This window comes from Xenia sp. Carnegie-2017, unplaced genomic scaffold, assembly GCF_021976095.1.
Source record: "Xenia sp. Carnegie-2017 unplaced genomic scaffold, XeniaSp_v1 HiC_scaffold_13, whole genome shotgun sequence".
Lineage (NCBI taxonomy): Eukaryota > Metazoa > Cnidaria > Anthozoa > Malacalcyonacea > Xeniidae > Xenia > Xenia sp. Carnegie-2017.
In genome coordinates this window covers 4,121,965-4,142,171 of record NW_025813436.1, presented here as the reverse complement: position 1 = coordinate 4,142,171, position 20,207 = coordinate 4,121,965, and the positions used below count along the sequence as shown (strand labels likewise).

At 35.3% G+C, this 20,207-nt stretch overlaps 1 protein-coding gene across 2 annotated transcripts; it reads right to left on the bottom strand.

Moving 5' to 3' along the window:
- Positions 1-486: 486 nt before the first annotated feature.
- On the bottom strand, positions 487-19,921 carry LOC124448971 (non-lysosomal glucosylceramidase-like). 2 transcript variants are annotated; one of them, XM_046999918.1, is made up of 21 exons: positions 19,388-19,921; positions 13,927-14,015; positions 13,282-13,397; positions 12,976-13,017; positions 11,888-12,085; positions 10,793-10,988; positions 9,995-10,110; positions 9,081-9,192; positions 7,812-7,965; positions 7,242-7,367; positions 6,380-6,543; positions 6,117-6,221; positions 4,875-4,982; positions 4,551-4,636; positions 3,787-3,852; positions 3,198-3,304; positions 2,905-3,047; positions 2,369-2,487; positions 1,936-2,049; positions 1,521-1,598; positions 487-1,113 (listed from the first exon to the last, which is right to left on the bottom strand). In XM_046999918.1, the coding sequence occupies exons 1-21, from the start codon at positions 19,531-19,533 to the stop codon at positions 625-627; spliced, it is 2,874 nt and encodes a 957-aa protein (XP_046855874.1). In that variant the 5' UTR covers positions 19,534-19,921; the 3' UTR covers positions 487-624. The 2 variants fall into 2 exon arrangements, with proteins under 2 accessions (XP_046855874.1, XP_046855881.1); XM_046999925.1 differs by lacking the exon at positions 11,888-12,085.
- Positions 19,922-20,207: the final 286 nt, after the last annotated feature.

Sequence of the window (20,207 nt, the reverse complement as noted above, 5' to 3'; positions counted from 1 at the left end):
AAGCGATTGATTTTATCAACAGTGTTTATCAAAGTATTATTTAGCTTCACGGGAAAGGGAGACTCATAAGCAGAGTTTAGTTTCTTTGAGATCCATTGTTTTATAAAAAGAGGGAGTGGTTGCATAGAAACATCAAAATTAAGATTTATGAGGCGGATTGAACAAATGATTCGTGGTAATAACTTGTTGAATGAAGGAATTAAGGTTATAACTGATGTTAAATGAAGAAAATGAGTGGAATTTTAAATTGCTCAAAATAGGATAAGTATTGCTCAAAAAAGGGCTGAGAACAGAGGGATATTGGACAATAGCTTAGAAAGTCTAACTTTTACCTTTCGCTACGCAAAATAACTAATTCGCAATTAACCTCTTGTAAAATAATTTCTAAAAACGATATGGGCAATGATGTAAAGCTGCAAAACGAACTTAAATGTGTAGGTTTTCCACGCTACGGTAGACAGACCAAGAACCCCAAGAAAGAAAGAGTTATTTTATAGATTTTTTGATATTAATGTACACTCAAAATTTCAAATCATCGTGACCCAATATACATTAAAAGCTGAGAATGGAGGAGACTGTCCAGCTTTCGATGAACAGGACCTGGACATTTTCAAAATCTGCATATTAATTTCCAGAAGTGTAAATACAACTAAAATCCAAATTTCCATCAGATTTTGCACGAACAGGCAATCCTGGTGTTGTTGGAACCTGGTCAAAGACGTCCAAGCCAGAAAAATCACAGTCAAGAGGTGACGTCATATCAGCAACAGACAATGGCCTGGAAGGGGTGACACTTGGACTGTTAGAAAAAGATTGATCTTCCCAAATATAAACGTTATTGTGCTCTTCCTGCTCCCAACACCCATTCATGAGGCAACACTCGTTCATCGGCAATTTGAAAGCTGCATTTGCATGTTTTTTATCTTGCAACTTCTTCGACCTTCGCTCCCACGCCCACTGTATTGCCCAAATGCTTAACGGTCTCATGTAGCCCAACGATCTATAGCAACCATTACTTGTGTATGCCTCAGGAGTTTGGAATGCCATTCCAAAACGCTCATAACAACTTCGGTAAACACCGCTAGCTGTTCGGAAGCCTTCTTCGACCAGACCCTGCGATAAACAAGATTTTATCTTTGGTAATATTCTGTAGTTCAACTTTGAAACTTGAATAACTTTGTTTTGCTGAAAATGTAGTCCCTGTACGCACAGGGAAATCTGGTGTCTTTATGACATGTGACAGAATGTGTAAAATTTGTAAATGTCCTTATATAAGGAAGTCTAACGTTTACAGTCAAAGTGATGATTGGATGAAACGTGATTCGTAGCTACATGCATGTAATCTAGTGAAGTCCAGATATCTAGTGTTAATTCTAAGCTGTCAGGAAAAATTGTTTTGTATCATATTTCTTCACATATTTTGTGACATATTTTATATATTCGATACGTTCAAACACCATATTTCCGTAATCTTTTCGTACAAAACGTGGTGAAAATTGATGCATAATAAGCTATCTCACCTCCTGAATCATCGCTGCAGCAACTGCGTACGTTATTCCTGTCCAAACCTCTTCAGCTTGCACGCTGCTTGTGTCTATCTGAAGGTGAAATTTTAAAATTGAATGTTTTACTGCACAAAATGTACCAAGTTGATTCGTTTTAAATCATGTAAACAAATTATTTTCCAAAAAATAATGATGAAGCAAAATGTAAACGAGCAAATAGATACATACAGCTTATGCTAGTTATACATAAACAAAATAATGCACTACATTGCTATAATATAAATAATAATAGAAAAATAATACAACGCACAAGATAATATTTACTTGATTGAGCCTTTATTATACCAAGTGATGTGCTAAACATACTAACTATGCTAATCGTAATAACTCGAAATTTATTTTCTATGACCAATGACTCTGCACAATATACCTTGCCATCAGGTCTCATACCATTTACTGCGCCCATTCTGCCATGATGAAACCGCAGGACGTTGTATTCGAAAATGGTCGTAAGAGCACTAATCACGTGCGTTTTGGGGAACACCTTTAATGAGCGGGAATTGCATAATCTTAGAAAAACTTTGGTTTTGATTTCCTAAAGCCTGTGTTGAAGGTAGGCTAAAGACAAATTTCTCGCAGTCCGCTGGATGAAACATTCTGCACTATTGAACAGGAATTTTTCATTATCGGTTAAACCTATGTTGAAAATACTATAATGTTGAATGCATGGAATTGGGCTTAAACTAAAAGCCCAAGTTGAACTTAGGTTAAACTATGCACATGTTTGAACTAATCTTTTGGAGCAAGAATGTCTATGAAAGTCATTCATTGAACAAGTTTTAGCTACCGATTCTATTTCATACCCTGTCGTTAAGATGCTGTCCTATGTCACATGCCTTGAGATACCATTGACCCGCCATTTGGTCTGCCATAATGCTGTTATGATAACGTCTTCTACTGCAATCGTAGTTGTAGTAACGACCTATAGAAGAAATTCCTGTCTCTGAACACCATTTTTAGCTGTCAATTTTTTTTTCTCACACTCATTTTTCTAACCACTAACTTCTCCAGACGACTATAAAATAATCTCATCTCGCTCTAACAATATGGGCCTCATGATTCATGAGAGACTTCCTCATCTCTAAACTAAAGACATTACTTAACGCCCATGCAACTCAATCCCTCTCAAGCTTCTTAAATTAAATCTTCCTAGCAATAATCCATATCGCACTTCCCTATTCACAGCAATTTAATACTTCTACGGCCACACTTAACTCTCACAACTCAACAGTTCATTCGTCATACACAAGTTTAAGCCAATGGAACGGTGCAAAAACTATTTGTTACGACCACTGCAGTTGTGTAAGTTGTGGTAGTTTTTGTAAGTAGGTGATCTTACCATTCCACAGTTTGCGTTCGTAAGCTCTTTTTCCTCGTTGCAAAAGATTGTTGTATTTTTTTATGTCTTCACGATAACCGAGAACTCGAGCGATTTCCGACATTGCACGAAGAGCAGCTAACCATAACCCGCCACAATAGGCACTGGAAAAATCACGAAATCTTTAAATGAAGTTGCATATTTTGAGACCGAAGTATGTTGTATCTTTTCTCCATCAAAAAGCTATTCAGGCAATCACTGATAGCTTCCTTTCGAAATAAAAGAAATCTTGTGAACCCATCCCTCCTACTGACCTTGGTCCCGACACAACCCAAGCGTCATATGTTTGATCAGCGAATCCAGAGTTATCTATCAAGCCATCGCCGTCGGAGTCTTGACTAACTGCTTTTGCCATGACAGTCTAGTGAGCGAGAAAACGTAAAAGGAATAATTCGTATCCTGGCTTTCATCTACCTTTCGTAGCTGGGTAAAGAAGAACTCTAAGGTTTTTGGGGGGAAAAACCAAGTACAATTTCATTTGAGCGAAATAAACGTATTGATAACGATAAAAACGATGCATTTATCTACGTTTTTGTACAAAAGCCAAGTAAAATGTTGTCTCGAAAACAATTAAAGAGAAAACAACACAAGACTTTTGCAAGCAAGATTATCACTTTTGAAGAGATTGTTAAAAACTAAGAGATCGTTTTTCTAACAGAACAATCTACAGTTCAATTCACCTCTCGCTTTTCCCGAACAAAATTTCTTTGGACTTATTTTAACAGTTGGAAATTGTATTCCTCCAAAGCAACAACTTAGAAACATTCTACGCTTTCTCTTCCGTGAATTTAAAATAAAAAAGGAGTAATGCCACAGTGGATTTGACTTGGAACGATAACAAACCTTTGCGACTGGCCAAAGGTCGTCCAAATATTGAATATCATCAGTATATACGTAATCACGATACAGCTGATAATGAAAGAAATAAATCAATTCAATGAATACCATACCATTGCATATTTCAAAGATTGAACGACACATTTACATGTGAAGGCATTTCGAAGAAATAATAAACTCTGTCGGGCGAATAATTTTTTGTCCTAAGCTTTATTTTGGGTCGTGTTCGTTGCAATTCTGCAACAGGCGTTAATAAGGTCAGTTAATTTTTTATAAATTCGGTCGCGGTATAAGTACAGAGGCGTAGGGGGAGGAGGCAAAGGAACTTTCTTAATAACTGATAATTCTGAAAACTGAAACCTACATATAAGTTGCTTTTTTCGGCACGTCTTAAATGACTCGCCTCCGCTTTCTAATAAATCCTGCTTACATCCGTGAAGCGCCTGTGTGAGAAGAATGCTAGAAAAATTCTGTTTAACGGAGTCTAATATCTGAAGAATAAGATAGCAAAAGGGAATAGTGCAATTCACAAGGCTACTACTGTTCCATGTATTATGAAAATCTCTCTTTCCGCGACCATAATCAAAAAAAGATTTTAAACCCAACGCTCCACAATTCATACACATATATATTTACAACGCATGAAATAAGTAAACGTTTACTTATTTCATGCGTTGTAAATATATATGTGTATGTTTGGTTTTAAATATCATTCTGCTCCACAATTCATCAGAGCACAAAACAATTTTATGAGCGTGGCTTTCACTTACTTGAAGAACGAATTTCAAATTTAGATCTTTCCACTCAGAAGTGTCGTGTATCGCATACGCGTTAATATTTGTCCACGGCTCATCATCTAAAAATCAACCAATCACAAGGAAATCTACAGTTGTTTGTGACAAAGTGGAGTACGCAGCAGCAGCAACACACCATTTTCCAATACAAGAAAGTGGACATGTAGAATGTGGACACAATTTTAAACATCATACTGGACTGAATGGTATAGAGCTGATAAAGACATGCGTGGAAACGAAACAATATCATAAGTTACGTTATAAACTACAAAGCGAAAAATTGAAAGCTGTTTTCACTACCAGGATCTCCAACATCATGAGGAACACATCCCTGGACCTTTCTTGGACAAGATCTGCCATTCATCATCGTCAGCCTCTTTTTCATTTCACTTCTGTTCACAATGGCCGCTGAAAATAACAACAATGATATAATGCCATTGGCTCCGATCAAATAAATCTCGTGCTTATCAATGTACAATGACAGTTTTAACGAGAGTCAAAAGAATCCATTCAAAGAGTTTATTATTTATCAAACGAGGAAACGGTAAATGACAATGAATAACAACCCAATCCCCTAGATGTCTAACTACCGTGTCAAGGTGAGGTAAGGACGCCATCTCGAAAGGTGGCAAAGAGCAAAACTCAAAATGAAAAAAAGCTAGCAGGTTTAAAAACCCAATCCTATCAAATATTTTAAAAATTAAACCTACACTATCAACTTTGAAACTGAATACCAAGTCGGCAAAAGCGGATATTAGCTAATCGTAAATATCGTCAGTTTTTCCACATGTCAAGATGGCGGCTTGCCTCACTCTTAACAATAGAATTTAGACTGGGTTAGATATCTAGTAGATTGGTTTCTAGGTCATTGGTAAATAATAAAATGTGGAGAAATTTAGAAATTCTAAGCTTTAGAGGAGAAAAAGGGGTTTAGCAAAAGCAGGAGTGTATTAAAAGATTTAATACTGAAAAATACTTTAGTGAAAAATAATGCATGGTGTTATTCCTTCTACCGCCTCAAAATAATTAAATACAATTAAATACAAATATTTAGCCGCTTGCAGATTTTACAATTCCACGGAAAGATTTCAATAAATGAGAGCAATAACGGCGAGTCTGCGAGTCGTAAATGCTTTTTTCGTCACATTGCTGTTATTTATCTACTTGTCTCTCACACTTCAAAAAGACTATCACATAATGGATCTCTATTTTCAAATGCCGAAAATCCTATCTAGTAAATATTTAAAATGGAAAAATTGTACATCGGGGTGGGTTTAATAATACAGCATCGCAAAAATATTCATAAAATAACAGTTTGCATCAACTTGTGCAAACCGATCTGAGCTCAGTCGATTAATTAAATCAATCAATTAGAAAATCGATAGTGAAAATATTTTAAAGAAAAAAATTAAAACATTTGTCTTACGTGGTATCATCATATAAATAGAACAAACTCCCAATGTGATATCAAGTTAAATATATATAAAATATAAAACAATACGATCATCAATTATTACCAATATATATAGTCGTTAACCCCACCTATATCATATTGAAGACTGAGATGCAGCATTGGCCAGAGCATGAGGAGAGCAAAGGAAGCATAAAAATGGACGTCGTAGGTGTTATACATTCTGTATTCGTGACCTATGGCGGAGAGAAATGTGCAAAACGAAATAAAAATTCGCAAGGCACAAAAACTCAAACCCAACAAAATCAGTCTTAACCTGAAACTATACAGCCTAGTTCAAACGTCCAGTAAAAAATGAAGATATTTTGTGAGAGCATTTTACGAAGAAGCATACCTTCGAGATAAGCAAATCTACCATACTGCAAAACGAATTCTGGTAAATTCTTTACATCTGGGTTTTCTTTTTCTTCTTTGACAACATCTAACCATATCGTGCCACCGTCAGCAACGAAATACAACTCGTTGAATAAAGCTGACTTGTACCATGCTGGAAGATTCCTGGAAAAAGTATTGTAAAACTCACAAATACAGAGAAATAAACAGAAAAGTTGTCATCGTGATCGTAAATAATTGATGGTCCAAAACGTTACAGTAATGCACAGGTCTGCGATGAAGGAGCAGATTGTTGCGGGGTTTGTTTAGTCATAAAGCTTCATCAACATTTCAACAGAATTGTAGCTTTGACGTAAAATACGATTAATTAATTTGCATGTCAAGTCACGTCCGCCATCTTGATTGAATTTAACAAAGGAGTTTTCTTGTTTACAAATCAAATTTCTACCAACATGTCGAAAATCTATTTGTATCTTGACTTCTTGGGGAATATGGTTGAAATTCACCTATACGTTTCAATACACCCATCTCAAGAGAGTACATTTTTTGAAACAATGTGTGTCTTTACAGTCAATTGCTCAAACAGTAGCTACGAGCAAACATAAAAACCTGTTTCGATTTTTTTCAAATGAAGGCAACATTAACGAAAGTGCTTCGAAGCTCGTGTTGCTTAATGGCTTTTTTATAAAAAACAACACAAAGAAATCAAAACAGCGGATATATATCGATTTTCGAAAGGATTGAAAAATGTTTAAAGTTTCACAGGGGCTTATGTGTGGGGTAAATGTGGTGATTGTTAAACATAATATAACTTCCTTGTAAATTATATTCAGCAAAAAAAAATATCCACAAGGAACACTCACGTATCACGTAATATAGGCTGCTGCCAATCATCTATTTTCTCTTCCCATTCATGGTAGCTTCTGAAGGCATGACTCACCAAAGACGGGCCAGCGTTACCAAGGTAACCAAAATATTTCGTGTACCATCTAATTAAACATGTACATAATGAAATAATAAAGACAAGTAACGAGAGCCACTGCCAAAGAGGTCAAATGGCTCACGAAATAGGTTTACTATTGAGCATTGAACGCATTATTGATGTTGACTTATGACAAACTGCGACATTCATGATTATGTTGCTCAACCAATTTTAAATGCTGTTATTTGATTGGCCGATTGATTCACTTATTAAAAAATTCATTTCACAGCAAATAACGTTCTCCCTATCCTTCATGTTAAAATACTTTCTCTTATGTTAGATTTCTTACGTTCAGAGATAACGATAAAATGAATATTTAAAAAAGATAACAACAACTAGTGACTATTTTTGTTGAACCTTGACCTTTGCTATACTACCTCATTTCACATTCACCAAGCCAATGAAGAATTACATCCTAGACAAGGCAAAAAGGCTTTTGTGTAATCGTCACCTATAGTGTTTTATCTTTTTCGATCCAAAGTAAACCACGGGCATATCCCATGCGAGCGAGAATTCCAATTTTTGCCCCGTTCCAGAGGGTACGTTCGTCGTCGCTGCGACTGCAGCAGCGGGACATTCACCGGGTTTGCTGCGCTTGCTGACGTCTAATCATAGCAAAATATACAACTGACTTTTAGTAAAACACAAAACAATGGACACTCCATATGAAGTAAGCGTTATTTATTCTAAATATTATTTATTATATGTTGTTATTTATTTTATATATTATTTATTATATGTGTTTACCTCATACGGAGTGTCGATTGTTTTGTGTGTTACTAAAATACTTTTTGCCAGTCGTAGTTACTGACTTGTTTTTCTTGTTTTTAAAAGCGATTATTTATATCCAGATGACATGCATGTAATAAAATACCACCCCTACCCCCCCTCATCTATTCAACTAGAAGAAGTTTCGTATCATACAGTCTTCTACGTCTTGAGAACACCTCCAAGGACACCGTATCATGAAACAACTATTCAACGCTCTGCAAAGGTTCCAAAAATCTTCAAAAATGTTTCTTTCTTCATTTACTCGGCACTTTTACAAGTATCTTTTTCAGACTAGCACCTTTTCTCCTTCATTTTTAATTCTGATGCTTGGTTTTAACAAAATGCTCTCGTCATAGTAAAATTTGAAAGATGCAATACATGCAATAAAAACTTCAGCCCAATTTACTCGACATAAACTAACCAGGGTTCGACTAAGGTTATATTTTTGGTGTTTAAGCCCTGCAAAACCAGTTTAAACCTGGGTTAGTACTGTTTAGACGTAAGCAAAATTTTTTGGGTTAATTTGAACCAGGATTGGGCCCAAGTTAGTTTATATGTTGTGAAATGGGCTTTGCACTTTTTGCAGGTGAGATTTTCCCAATTCATGACAGATAAGAATAAAGGAAAACTTTGATTTACTTTCTTCAACGGAGTTTTCAATGTTTGCAAATGGACTTAAATTACGTTACTTGTAAACAATTTAGCAGAATTCATCGGGTCATGGTAAAGAAAAGGCAATAACAATGTAATTCCAAAAATATTTCACCCGATAGATTACATCATTTCTCAAATTTCTAAGACTATTTTTGCAGACACAAATCTTGTAACTAATGGTAATATTAACTAACTCTATACTGAAGAAAATTTTTTTAATAATTAAGAGACGAAATGAAACTTGACAAAAGAAAGAAATAGCTGAGAGAGGAAAGAAAACGTTAGATGACAGTACCTGAACCTGATGAAAGTAGCCCATCTTCGTGTAAATCCTGCCAGACTCTTCGTCCGGGACCTTTTGCATCAAAAAATGTTTTCCATGTGACGCGAATTAAGTTTGTTTTCTCCTAGAAACATGATTTGTTAAGTTCAAAGATAGGATGATGTCATGCAATTCGATTTCCAGCAGATAGTTGTTCAGAGACATTTTTAATCGAAAAAATCGAGAAGCAATATTTCCTTTCACACGGTATTTTTCATACCCTTCAAAAAATTTTCTTTTGTTCGTACTTCTTTCGGTCTTTAGCTCGAAATAACCGCTTTTATTAACACAATTTCTTAAGAGTTCTGAGTACGCTGGCACTTTAAAAAAACTTTCTCAGTGCATATGTGTGAAATAAATTCTGGAGAAATAGAGTGATAGACTAATTTTGTTGGTAAAGTAGCTAGATGCAGTCATTCTTACGGTCAAACACAAATCGACAAAGTGTACTTTTCCCTTAAATGCACTAACACGATCACCGACAAGACAAGAGCATCATTCAAAAACAACCATTTCAGTTTATAAAACGAGACAATTTACAAGCTGGCAGATGGTTACACATATATAGAGAGAGTGAAAAGTTACATCATGGGAAATTCGATTGGCTATTTACAATTGTTAATTACCGTAAATAGCCAATAAAACTTCCTCATTATGTAACTTAAAACCTACTCTGTATATGTGTAAAAAATTGCAGCGAATAAATGCATCGTCTGCATGGTGATGGTTTTAAAATAAAACCAAAATATTACAGTTTAAATCGTCTTGTTTTATAACTTAAATTTGAGTTTAAACGATGTCCTTTTTCGTATTATGCTTTATTTAATATTTCACTACATTACCGTGAACTCGTGAATTAAAAAAACATGCGCAAAAATATCAACTACCTGACGTTTTCCTTTTGCAGCAATGACGTAAGTGCATCGCGGATAAATATTACGATTTAGCAAAACGCCAGTGACGTCATACACTACTGGCGAACTTTTATCTCCTGCGTCATGAGCTATATGGTACACACAGTAAATTGCTTTTATTGCATTTCAATAAAAATAAGAAATGGAGAAAAAGTTAGGTTGCATGATTGAAAAATTGAAATATTAAGAAACATACAAATGCATGTCCAGGTAAAAAACCATAAATTTAGGTATTTTTTCCTCGTAAACCAAGTTTTCATTTTCATTCATACATTTTTCCCTGTTATTACACTGTAATGGTCAGTTCTATATATAAGTTTCTGAGTACACTGAAATTAGAACTCGTCCAACATATAAATTAGAAGAAAACAGTTTACGTTTTCCATACTGTAAAATGTTGGCTACGTTTTTCTGCTGGAAATTTTGAACTTGTTCTGCGTCATCAAAAAGTGAAAATCCGTATAAATTCCCTCGAGCATTGTGGCCATTGGTACCGTAGCCAGCCTGCAAATTTACTCGCGCTACGTAAATTCTGAATGCTTACCATTATTCATTTTTTGGAAATCTATTGTTCTCACGGTAAGTGGACACAAAAATAGTGGAAGCAAAAATCGGGCTGGCTTCGCTACAATAATGGCAACGCAAGGATTTTTTACCTATATATTTAAGCTTATATAGCTGATAATTTGAAATTGTCATGAAAAAAAAGGAGGATGCAATTGCCTTGTATGACCCTCTTATTGGCTTTGGCTATAAAAAGCTTGCACGTACCTCGGTTTGTCCTAGAATCTTCATTGACGTCTGAATGAATGCCTTTACATGTGAAAGGTTCGTTGTAATGACCATAGCTAGGATCATCCGCTATGCCTTCACCATTTTGAAACGTAAACATGATGGTGACGTCAGCATCTTCTCTACCGTAATTCTGTACGGTCCAGACAAACACAGCGACTGGTAAACTTGTATCCTGAATCAATAACAAGACACCTGTCAAACTAAATCTTTTGGCTTTCGGAGGACACAACGTTCTTTTTGAACAAAACTTAAACACAGAGTCAGCCAAAATAACAGAGCTAATTACATTAGATTCATGTCATCTGATTGGTTTGGTAAACGATGAAATGAGGTGTTTCTCTCACGATTACGAAGTGTATTTAAAATGGACGAAACATAAGAAGGGATTTGAATTTATTTGATAGCTGTTTCATACGCTAATATAAACACAAAAAAATCAATGATACTTTTATGTTTATGTAGGTATCATTGATCCATTGTATTGTTAGAGTAAAATTTTGATATATTTATACAAAAATAATGTTGAGTCTAGCACATAAACTACAAATGAAACGATAAAACTTCCCACAACATTCTGGATACGTGCAACAGCGAATGTTTCTCAAGCTAAATATGTAAATATATTAAAAGTCTAAATATGTAACTGTCAACTATAGCTAACTAAGTCATTATATTTTACTTCGATCGAAAATGTTCTAAATTTAACCTGAGCCATGAGTATTGTAACTAAAAGCTAACTTTGCACTCTCTTTTGTGAAATGAAGTCGGGGAAGCTGGATAATAAGAACGACATAGATATCATATGAGAGCGTGCTGTTATACGACGTAAAAGCATGAAATGATATGACGTAAGAGGGTGCTATCATATGACGTAAGAGCATGCTAACATATGACGTAAGAGGGTGCTTTCAAATGAGATCGCGTTATTTGGTTGCATTATGCTCAACAGAGCAACATTTCTTTTCAGTATACGCTATTTTCAACCATTTATATAGATGGAAAAACACTCATTAGACCATGACACATTTACATTGGGAAAAATAATTAAACAGGGTAATGATTTTATCTTACCTTATACTCATTAGGGAATATAGGGGATATTTGCCTGCAAATCAAACGAATCCTTTGCGATGGTATTTCGTACACAGTCCACGAGCGTGGATAGAGTGCGTGGTAAATCGCATTTTCGCCATTAAAACCCCAGTTCCACGACTTCAAACTTTGACCATACAACAAATGATTCGACGATGTTTGAGGACACAATACTTGCTGTTTAAAAAATTACGGTTACTTCGTACAGAAGCTAGAGTCTCGAAAACTTCCAGTTTATTGACGTGACGAGTTCAGTTTATTCATGTGAGTGAGCTGATCAATAAAATACATTCTAGATATACGATCCATTCAGATGAATATCGGTCGTTTTACACTTTTTTCGTCTGTTGTTCAAACTTATGGTAGGTCCTTATCTTAAAAAGTGCAATTTATCAGGACTAACTTCACGTTAAAACTCGACTAAAGCCTGTTTTCCACTAGCCACGTATCGTATCGTAGCAAAACGTAACATGGCACATGCGTGCTTGTGAATTTGATGGTCAATTGGCACAATCACGCATGCGCCATGTTACGTTTTGCTACGATACGTTACGATACGTGGCTAGTGGAAAACATGCTTAAGTCTATACGGCAGACGTGTGCAGCTAAACAGAAAGTTAGACTCGTTAAAGTTGACGATTTGTCGGACTTATTTTTAACAAAAAAATTGTAAATGCACATTGTATTGTTGTGGGTCTATACTGAAGTATCAATACTTTTGATAACTTCAAATATCGACTTGGTATCGATACTTTACAAAAATATCGATATTTTTTGAATCCCTTAGGTGGTTGAAATATGTTGCTAAAGGAGGTTTTACAAATAGTTCTTTGTGAAATGAGCATGCAGTGATGCAAAACTGCTTTTTTGTAGTTTTTTTGCAATTTGTTTTCATTACATTAACATAATGATTTTATAACACATATTGAAAAGGTGAAAGCTCGTATTTTTGTCAAAAGGACAATATTTTCTAGAGTTGAACAAATTGATTTAGAACAGCACAATTCGCGTAGAATTGTACTTTAACCCCCCTGTGATTTCCATCTACGAATGAAAACTGGTTTTACCTGATGAACAGTCCTTCCTTTTCTTCGTATACAGACAGTGAACTGTAGATGAGATAGAACATTATTTACTATTAGGGAACCATTGAATTTGGCAAAGGAAGGGGGTGGGAGATACGAAGTATTCCATCTTAGGGTAGCAACACAATGTTAGCAACGTACGTGAACATCGACATAAGCTATGAACGACAGATCTTTTCAACGCAGTTTAAGCAGTGCATCTATTGAATGCGTTCAGAACATATAGAGATAACAATGACGTAACAGTGGATATGAGTTCCTGCCCATTGCTTCAATGTGCATGTTTACCTGGTCAGCAGGGACAATATCGTAAGAATACATTCCGGGGGTCAACTGCCAACGGTTAAAGTCACCTTTCCAACCACGGCCGATAGAACCACAGCCAATACCACCAAGCGGAACGCCTGTGAAAAATAGCAAATGTGTATATCTTTCAGTGAGATAGCAATTTTCGCAATAGCAGTAATCAATAAACTAATTACATTTTCTCGCCCTCCAGACACCCTGCTATAACGGACACCCCATAATCACAGTTTTTTATCTCTTTTTGAAGTACCGTGAAATGTGTTAAAATCTCTCTCGCTATTACAAAAACTGCAAACAACTGAGGTCCCAAAAAACAACTTAGTTGTTCTTCTTTCTTGACCACGAGCCCCCACCTGAAAGCGTTATTCATTGAACACAATGTTAAGTCGCTGGTGGACGACTTCCAGTAAGTGTTACATAATAGTCATAAACACAGTGCTGTAACATTTTACAACTAAACTTGGAAATTTCCTTCCTGACGTTAGCTACGGACACACAGTCCCCAGGCTGTCCGAAATGACAACATAGTGGACTGCATATAAACCGATTGACGTAATCCCATTCATAAAGAAAGAGTATACTTCGTGTAGCATGGTGGTGAGAGATAACCATTAATCATAACCTTACCATATATCTGTCGACATGGATTCATTTTATAGGGATCGATGATTGGCACTCTTCCTTCCTTTTTCTCTTTGGCAGCATTTTTCATCAACCTTTTTATGCGTAAAAATACCAACGGACAATAAACCAAATATTACATGATGCAAATAAAGTGAACAAAGCAAACAGCCTTCGTGGATATTCTTTCCTAAACGACAATGTGTGATTTAACATCATACATAAGTCAGTTTCCAAAGATATAAACAGTTATCGCTTCAAGCAGAAATGTTTACTTAGATAATCAGCTCAGTTATCACATCACATATATTGTATTCTGTAAATTTTTTTCGATAAATTTTTCAAAGTTACAGTGTTATGTTGAATGGTAAGGCGTTCATTTTCATTGAGGCAATTTAGTTTTAAAGAGGGTGCAACGCAATGCATCATGGTAAAATCAAAAGATAAAAACCACCCAATTCACGGATGAGATAAAAAAGAACAGTATCGGTTTCAAAGTTTTTAAAAACATGCCAAGGGCAAATTAGGAAATATTCCTTCATAACAAGGGCAAGTTAAGACATCGTTGTTTCTACTTTAAGCAAAACACGTAGAGTAGCATCAAATGACATCATTTAGGGAAAAAATGTATCAACATTTTAGAAGAGCTTGAATGAGCACGCGAGTCAATGAAAACCTAAACAACAAAAAAACAAAATGATGTTGATGATAAAATGTCGAGCCTGATTTGGGAATAAGAAAGGCCCGGTTGACAGGGAAACAATAACCCGCAAAGCTGGCTGCTCATTTTCCCATAGTTTGAACTGCCTCCCACTCCGTAAAAACAATGAATTACATATGTTGCTACGCAACAACGCTGAGTCAATTACTCACTTACAAAGTCTGCGAATAATATCTCCATACAACGAGGGGAGGGGGCAATTTTTGACTACGATAAGTGCTCTTGGTGATCATTACTATGCAATACGTACGCAAAAATATAAAGTTAATCATACTTCAGAGATTTTTACTTGAATATCGTAATAGTGAAATATGAAAGCATAAACGGCGTGTTTTGTGGCTTTTACATTTGACCTGACAATAAAACTGCGTTACCAAGTCCCAGGTTTGCGCCGAGATTGTCATTCCAAGAAGTGATTTTGATGTTTTGCACCAATCACCGTTCTTTAAAAATCATAATTTTAGTAAAACTTGATTCATTGCATACGAAGTCAAAACTTGATTCATTGCATACGAAGTCAAAGCACTGACATTCCAAGCACTTCAGAAATATACAACAGAACCAGCATCGGTCAAAAGAAAAACACAGGCATACCCGCTAATTTCAAAATCCTCAAGTTCAGAGACGTTGGCTGGGTTCGCCTCGAGTCGTTATTCGATTTTGCTTGGAACTATAAAGATTATCTGCTTTCATATACTCGTTTTCAAATATATTGCAACTTAATTAGAATGATCAATGGAAAAATTGCTAGAGTATTCAGTGGTGGCGTTTTAATTTCTACATCTAAACAGCAAATCTTTCTCGTTGACGTTTCACGCATCGCTAAATATTCGAAGGCGATCGTGACTAAAACACCCATTGAGTTCTATAATAACTGGAGCGGCTATCTTTACTGGGGCGAGGTCGCCAAAAAAATGGCGGCCAACGGACGTATTTCCGCTGAAATGATCGCTTTGCAGAAAAATAATATTCTCGACCTCCCCCTGGTGTATATAGTAAATTATAAAGAATTTTTCAAAAACCAACACGATATCGTTAGTTCCATATTCTGTGACGATATCTTTTGGCATTTCTTTATAATGCCAACACTTCAATCGTTCAATTGTTGGATGTCGTAGTTTCCACAAAAGGAACATATCGCTTCTCACAGGTGAGATAGTTGCTTAGTTTTTAGTCCGTCAACGATTGAAAACTGAAAAGCAATTATACATGCACTTTAAAAGCCATAAAATACATATTAAAGATCGTATTTTTAAGACTGACTTGAACGCCAAATATACTGATGTTTTCCTGTTTTGTTAATAAAATTCTGCATACTTTTCTAAAGTCTGCATGAAGTCGTAAATTTACCCATCTATTTGCAAAATAGTTTCCCTAAAGCAAAAAAGACCCTGCACACATTTTGCTCTGTGAGTAAGTATCAAAACGAAATGATCAGCCCCAAGAGTACCCATGATTTGGAGCAGAGCTTGTTATGTTCTATTTGCTGACAACATGCAGGGAAGACCAAGGAGTAAAGATGACTGGAAGATGTTATTGACCAGGCAGAGTCTTAAAAAATTATAATGCTGTAAAGATAATTGATTTATCGTCTGCCCTATCCAGAGTTATTTAATTTGATCATGGTCAAATTCTAGGGATGGAGACAATGGATTCACTAAGGATGCCTTGAATGCTTTGAAGTTAAAGTTCATGAACCAAAGAAAGATGGCAAGGTTGTGTGTGTTTTGATGCTTAATGAAATGTCAATTCACAAACATATAAAATGGGAAAGCCATAAAGTCTATGTAAACATTTGTACTGAGATTGATGACTTGATGCAGATGTGAAGCATCAAACTATATAAGCCATTGGGTTTTATATAACTTATGTTTAAATCAAGTCATATCTTTATCAAAACATTTTAGTTGAGTGTTGTATAAATGTTACTAATATCTAATGCACTACACTGAAGCATTAAAGATTCAGTGATGAAACTTTCAAAGTTACTGTACTGTATATTTCTTCATTATTACAGTTTTTGTTTCAAGAAACAGTTTGAGCTTATTTACCTAGTAAAGTACAGAATGGAGATTTATCATATGCATTATTGCTACTTTTTTAAAGAAAAGTTTTTCACTTTTCAAAGCTTTCCTACAAATTTTTTGCTTCTTATTTCTTTTCATGAGATTGATGATATATGGTTAATATAATCCAATAACTTTATAATTTCTAAAAGCTTTTAAGCTTCTAGCATAAAAGTACACTATAGGTATTTGATTCATTTGGTTATATTGCCTTGCTATGACATATCTACTTGCACTTCATCATTCTTGTATGAACAAAACACCAGATGTGGATACTCAGAGAACAAAATGCACTACCAACTGCTTATGAAATTTATTATTTAGGTGAAAACTGTGTTAATCATTCAAATTGTGTACTTATTTGCAAATATAGGAAAAACAAAACAAAGTGAAAAAGAAGGGTAGAAGTATTAAAACTACAAATGAATTATAAACACCATTGGAAGCATAAGTGTTTTGATGATTATTTGCATTTTGCCCAATTCATGTATCAATACAACAAAATCAAAATGTGCTACAACTTTACAAGTATTTGATGCAGTTGCACTTCAGAACATCACAAAAAGGTTACTTAAAGTACTTTCTATACAATATTGTTTGTTTTGATTTACCAAACCTATGCAGACTTGAGTCTTTTGAAATTTAATATGAAACTCAATTACAGAAAATCCGTAAATATCCAGAGATTTAATATTTACTTTTTTAAAGAAACAAGTAAAAATCCAACAATTGTGGCGAAAAAAGCCATTGCCCATTGCATCATGAAAAGAAGCAAAATAGCAATGATAACAAATAAGCTAACTTCTCTCTCGTGAACCGTGGAGATGAACTATGATATACTTTTTTGTATAGACTAAAGAGTTTAATCGATCAAACAAGTTCGACGTTGGTAAAAAAACGACGCACATCTGCATTCATACATGTGTAGCCGACATATAGCTCTTTCGTCGATAGTTATAAATGCATCCTCGTAGTAGCACATAACTGACAACCACAGTTGACTCGCTGTTATGAATTTGAGGTTTTTACCTTGATTTTCATCAAAAAATTGCTTGACGAATCCCAAATACACACATACATTTTCTTCTCTCTTTCCTCAGGAGGGAGTGGGAAATTGTGAAATTTTCGGAAAAGCGATCAATTTCGGTAAATCTCAGCGGCAACGGACGAAATCCGCCATTTTTTTGGCGTCAGCAGATATCTAAGGCCGCGCTTGAGATAGCCGCTCCAGTTATTATTGAACTCAATGAAAACACCACACGAGTACATACGAGCACATACGAGTACATACGAGTAACATACGAGTACATACGAGTGACATACGAGTACATACGAGTAACATACAAGTACATACGAGTAACATACGAGTACATACGAGTGACATAGGACTATTTTCTGGTCAACAAATGAGAAACAACACAATTTCTTCAATACATTGATATTTGCGTTTATTTTTCCTTGTATTTGTGTGGACTTTGGGGAAACCATTTGATAGATTTAAATGCTGAAAAGGTATTTTACTTTCATACTACATTCATTTGTATGTTTTAGTTGAATTTGTTATAGATATTTTGTCGATGCGATTTGCCAGTATTTGAGAGCTTTTTGAAACACTTTCACCTAGGAAATACATATTTATGAAAGCGATTATACATTCATTTTGACTCTGAAGATGACTACCGCTAAGGTTGTCGAAACGTCAGTCAACAACAACAAAAACAGTCCTTCTCAGGACTATTCCAAACCTGGACGATCTACATTTACAAACATGTAACGATACTCACGGGTTCAAACCATTTACTTTATAGATAAGGATCCAAAACATTTAAAAACATTAAAAGTAAGCTGAAATTGTACGCGTAATATGATATATATACGTAACACAGTGCAACTGTCATTTAATTCAAATATAATGTACATTTATTTCATATAGCACGTTTTGAAAGCATTATTTATACGTTGTTTATTTAATCGCTTTCATAAATATGTATTTCCTTGGTGAAAGTGTTTCAAAAAGCGCTCAAATACTGGCAAATCGCATCGACAAAATATCTATAACAAATTCAACTAAAACATGCAAATGAATGTAGTATGAAAGTAAAATACCTTTTCAGCATTTAAATCCATCAAATGGTTGCCCCAAAGTCCACACAAATACAAGGAAGAATAAACGCAAATATCAATGTATTGAAGAAATTGTGTTGTTTCTCATTTGTTGACTAGAAAATAGTCGTATGTCACTCGTATGTACTCGTATGTTACTCGTATGTACTTGTATGTTACTCGTATGTACTCGTATGTCACTCGTATGTACTCGTATGTTACTCGTATGTACTCGTATGTACTCGTATGTACTCGTGTGGTGTTTTAGTCACGATCATTCGAAGGCCGGCTAATGTACAAATCTCTTCAACCGCGCGTTCCCCGTTTTCTGTCTTTGCTCAAGCATAACGCGAAATCAAGTTACAAACATTTGAATCACACTGAATGGAAACCAAAGGACACAAAAGAACATAGTCATGATAAGGAACAACCATTTGCCTTCGTTATAACTCCTCTACTTTGCGTGCGGATAACATTACAAAAGCAACAAAACAAAACCCAAGGTTTTAGATCTTCCACGCAAAGTAAATAGCGAAAAAACAATGTAAAGAGAGACAATTATATTGTAGAAAATTACCGATATCCTAGACCCACTAATTTGGGCAACTGTTTCCATCGCGGTAATTTGCTCGCTCGAGGTCTCGTCGGAAATGTGTGATCCAACTTAACGCGCCAGCCATAAACGGGAAGATTTTCCTCCAGTTTCGCGAAGTCTTCGGCCATACATTCACGTGAACGTTTTTCGGAATAAAGCAAGAAAAACCAAACTGCGTGGGAGAAATGTAGACTTCGCGAACTTATTTCGCTCCAATTATATGTTTAGTTGCAAGGCGTCGCATGGAGATTAATAATGCATTTAATTTGTAAACATGAAAAATTTACATACTTCAGTGTTTCTTGTGTTTTGATTCGTATCATGCGGTAGGCGTGAGGGAGACGTCACACATTGAAAACACAACGGATCAGAAAAACATATTCACTCAATAGTCAATATTAAGGAAAAAATTTACAAAATACAGTTTTTCTCTTTCGATCGGTCTTCTTTGTGTGTACAAACTGCCCTCATGTGCTTGATATTAGATAGAATATCATAAAATTTCAATTGGACAATCTCCATATAGAATTATTCTAATCGCGAACCAACTAAGTGTTTATTTACTGAAGTTTTTCTTGATTACGTTCTGATTTGATTACTCGTACAAGCGGTCAGGCATCGAAAATACAAAACAAAAAAGATTACTCTCTACAAGCGCAAAATATCCTGAAATATTTCCGTCTAACTTTGACTTGCTTAAAATCAAAAATCGACGAGGCGAACATATTGGCATTGCATTTTCTAGACGGCAGGTTTAGTAATGCTAAATTTACGTTATTTTCCGGCTGGGAGGCTCGTACGG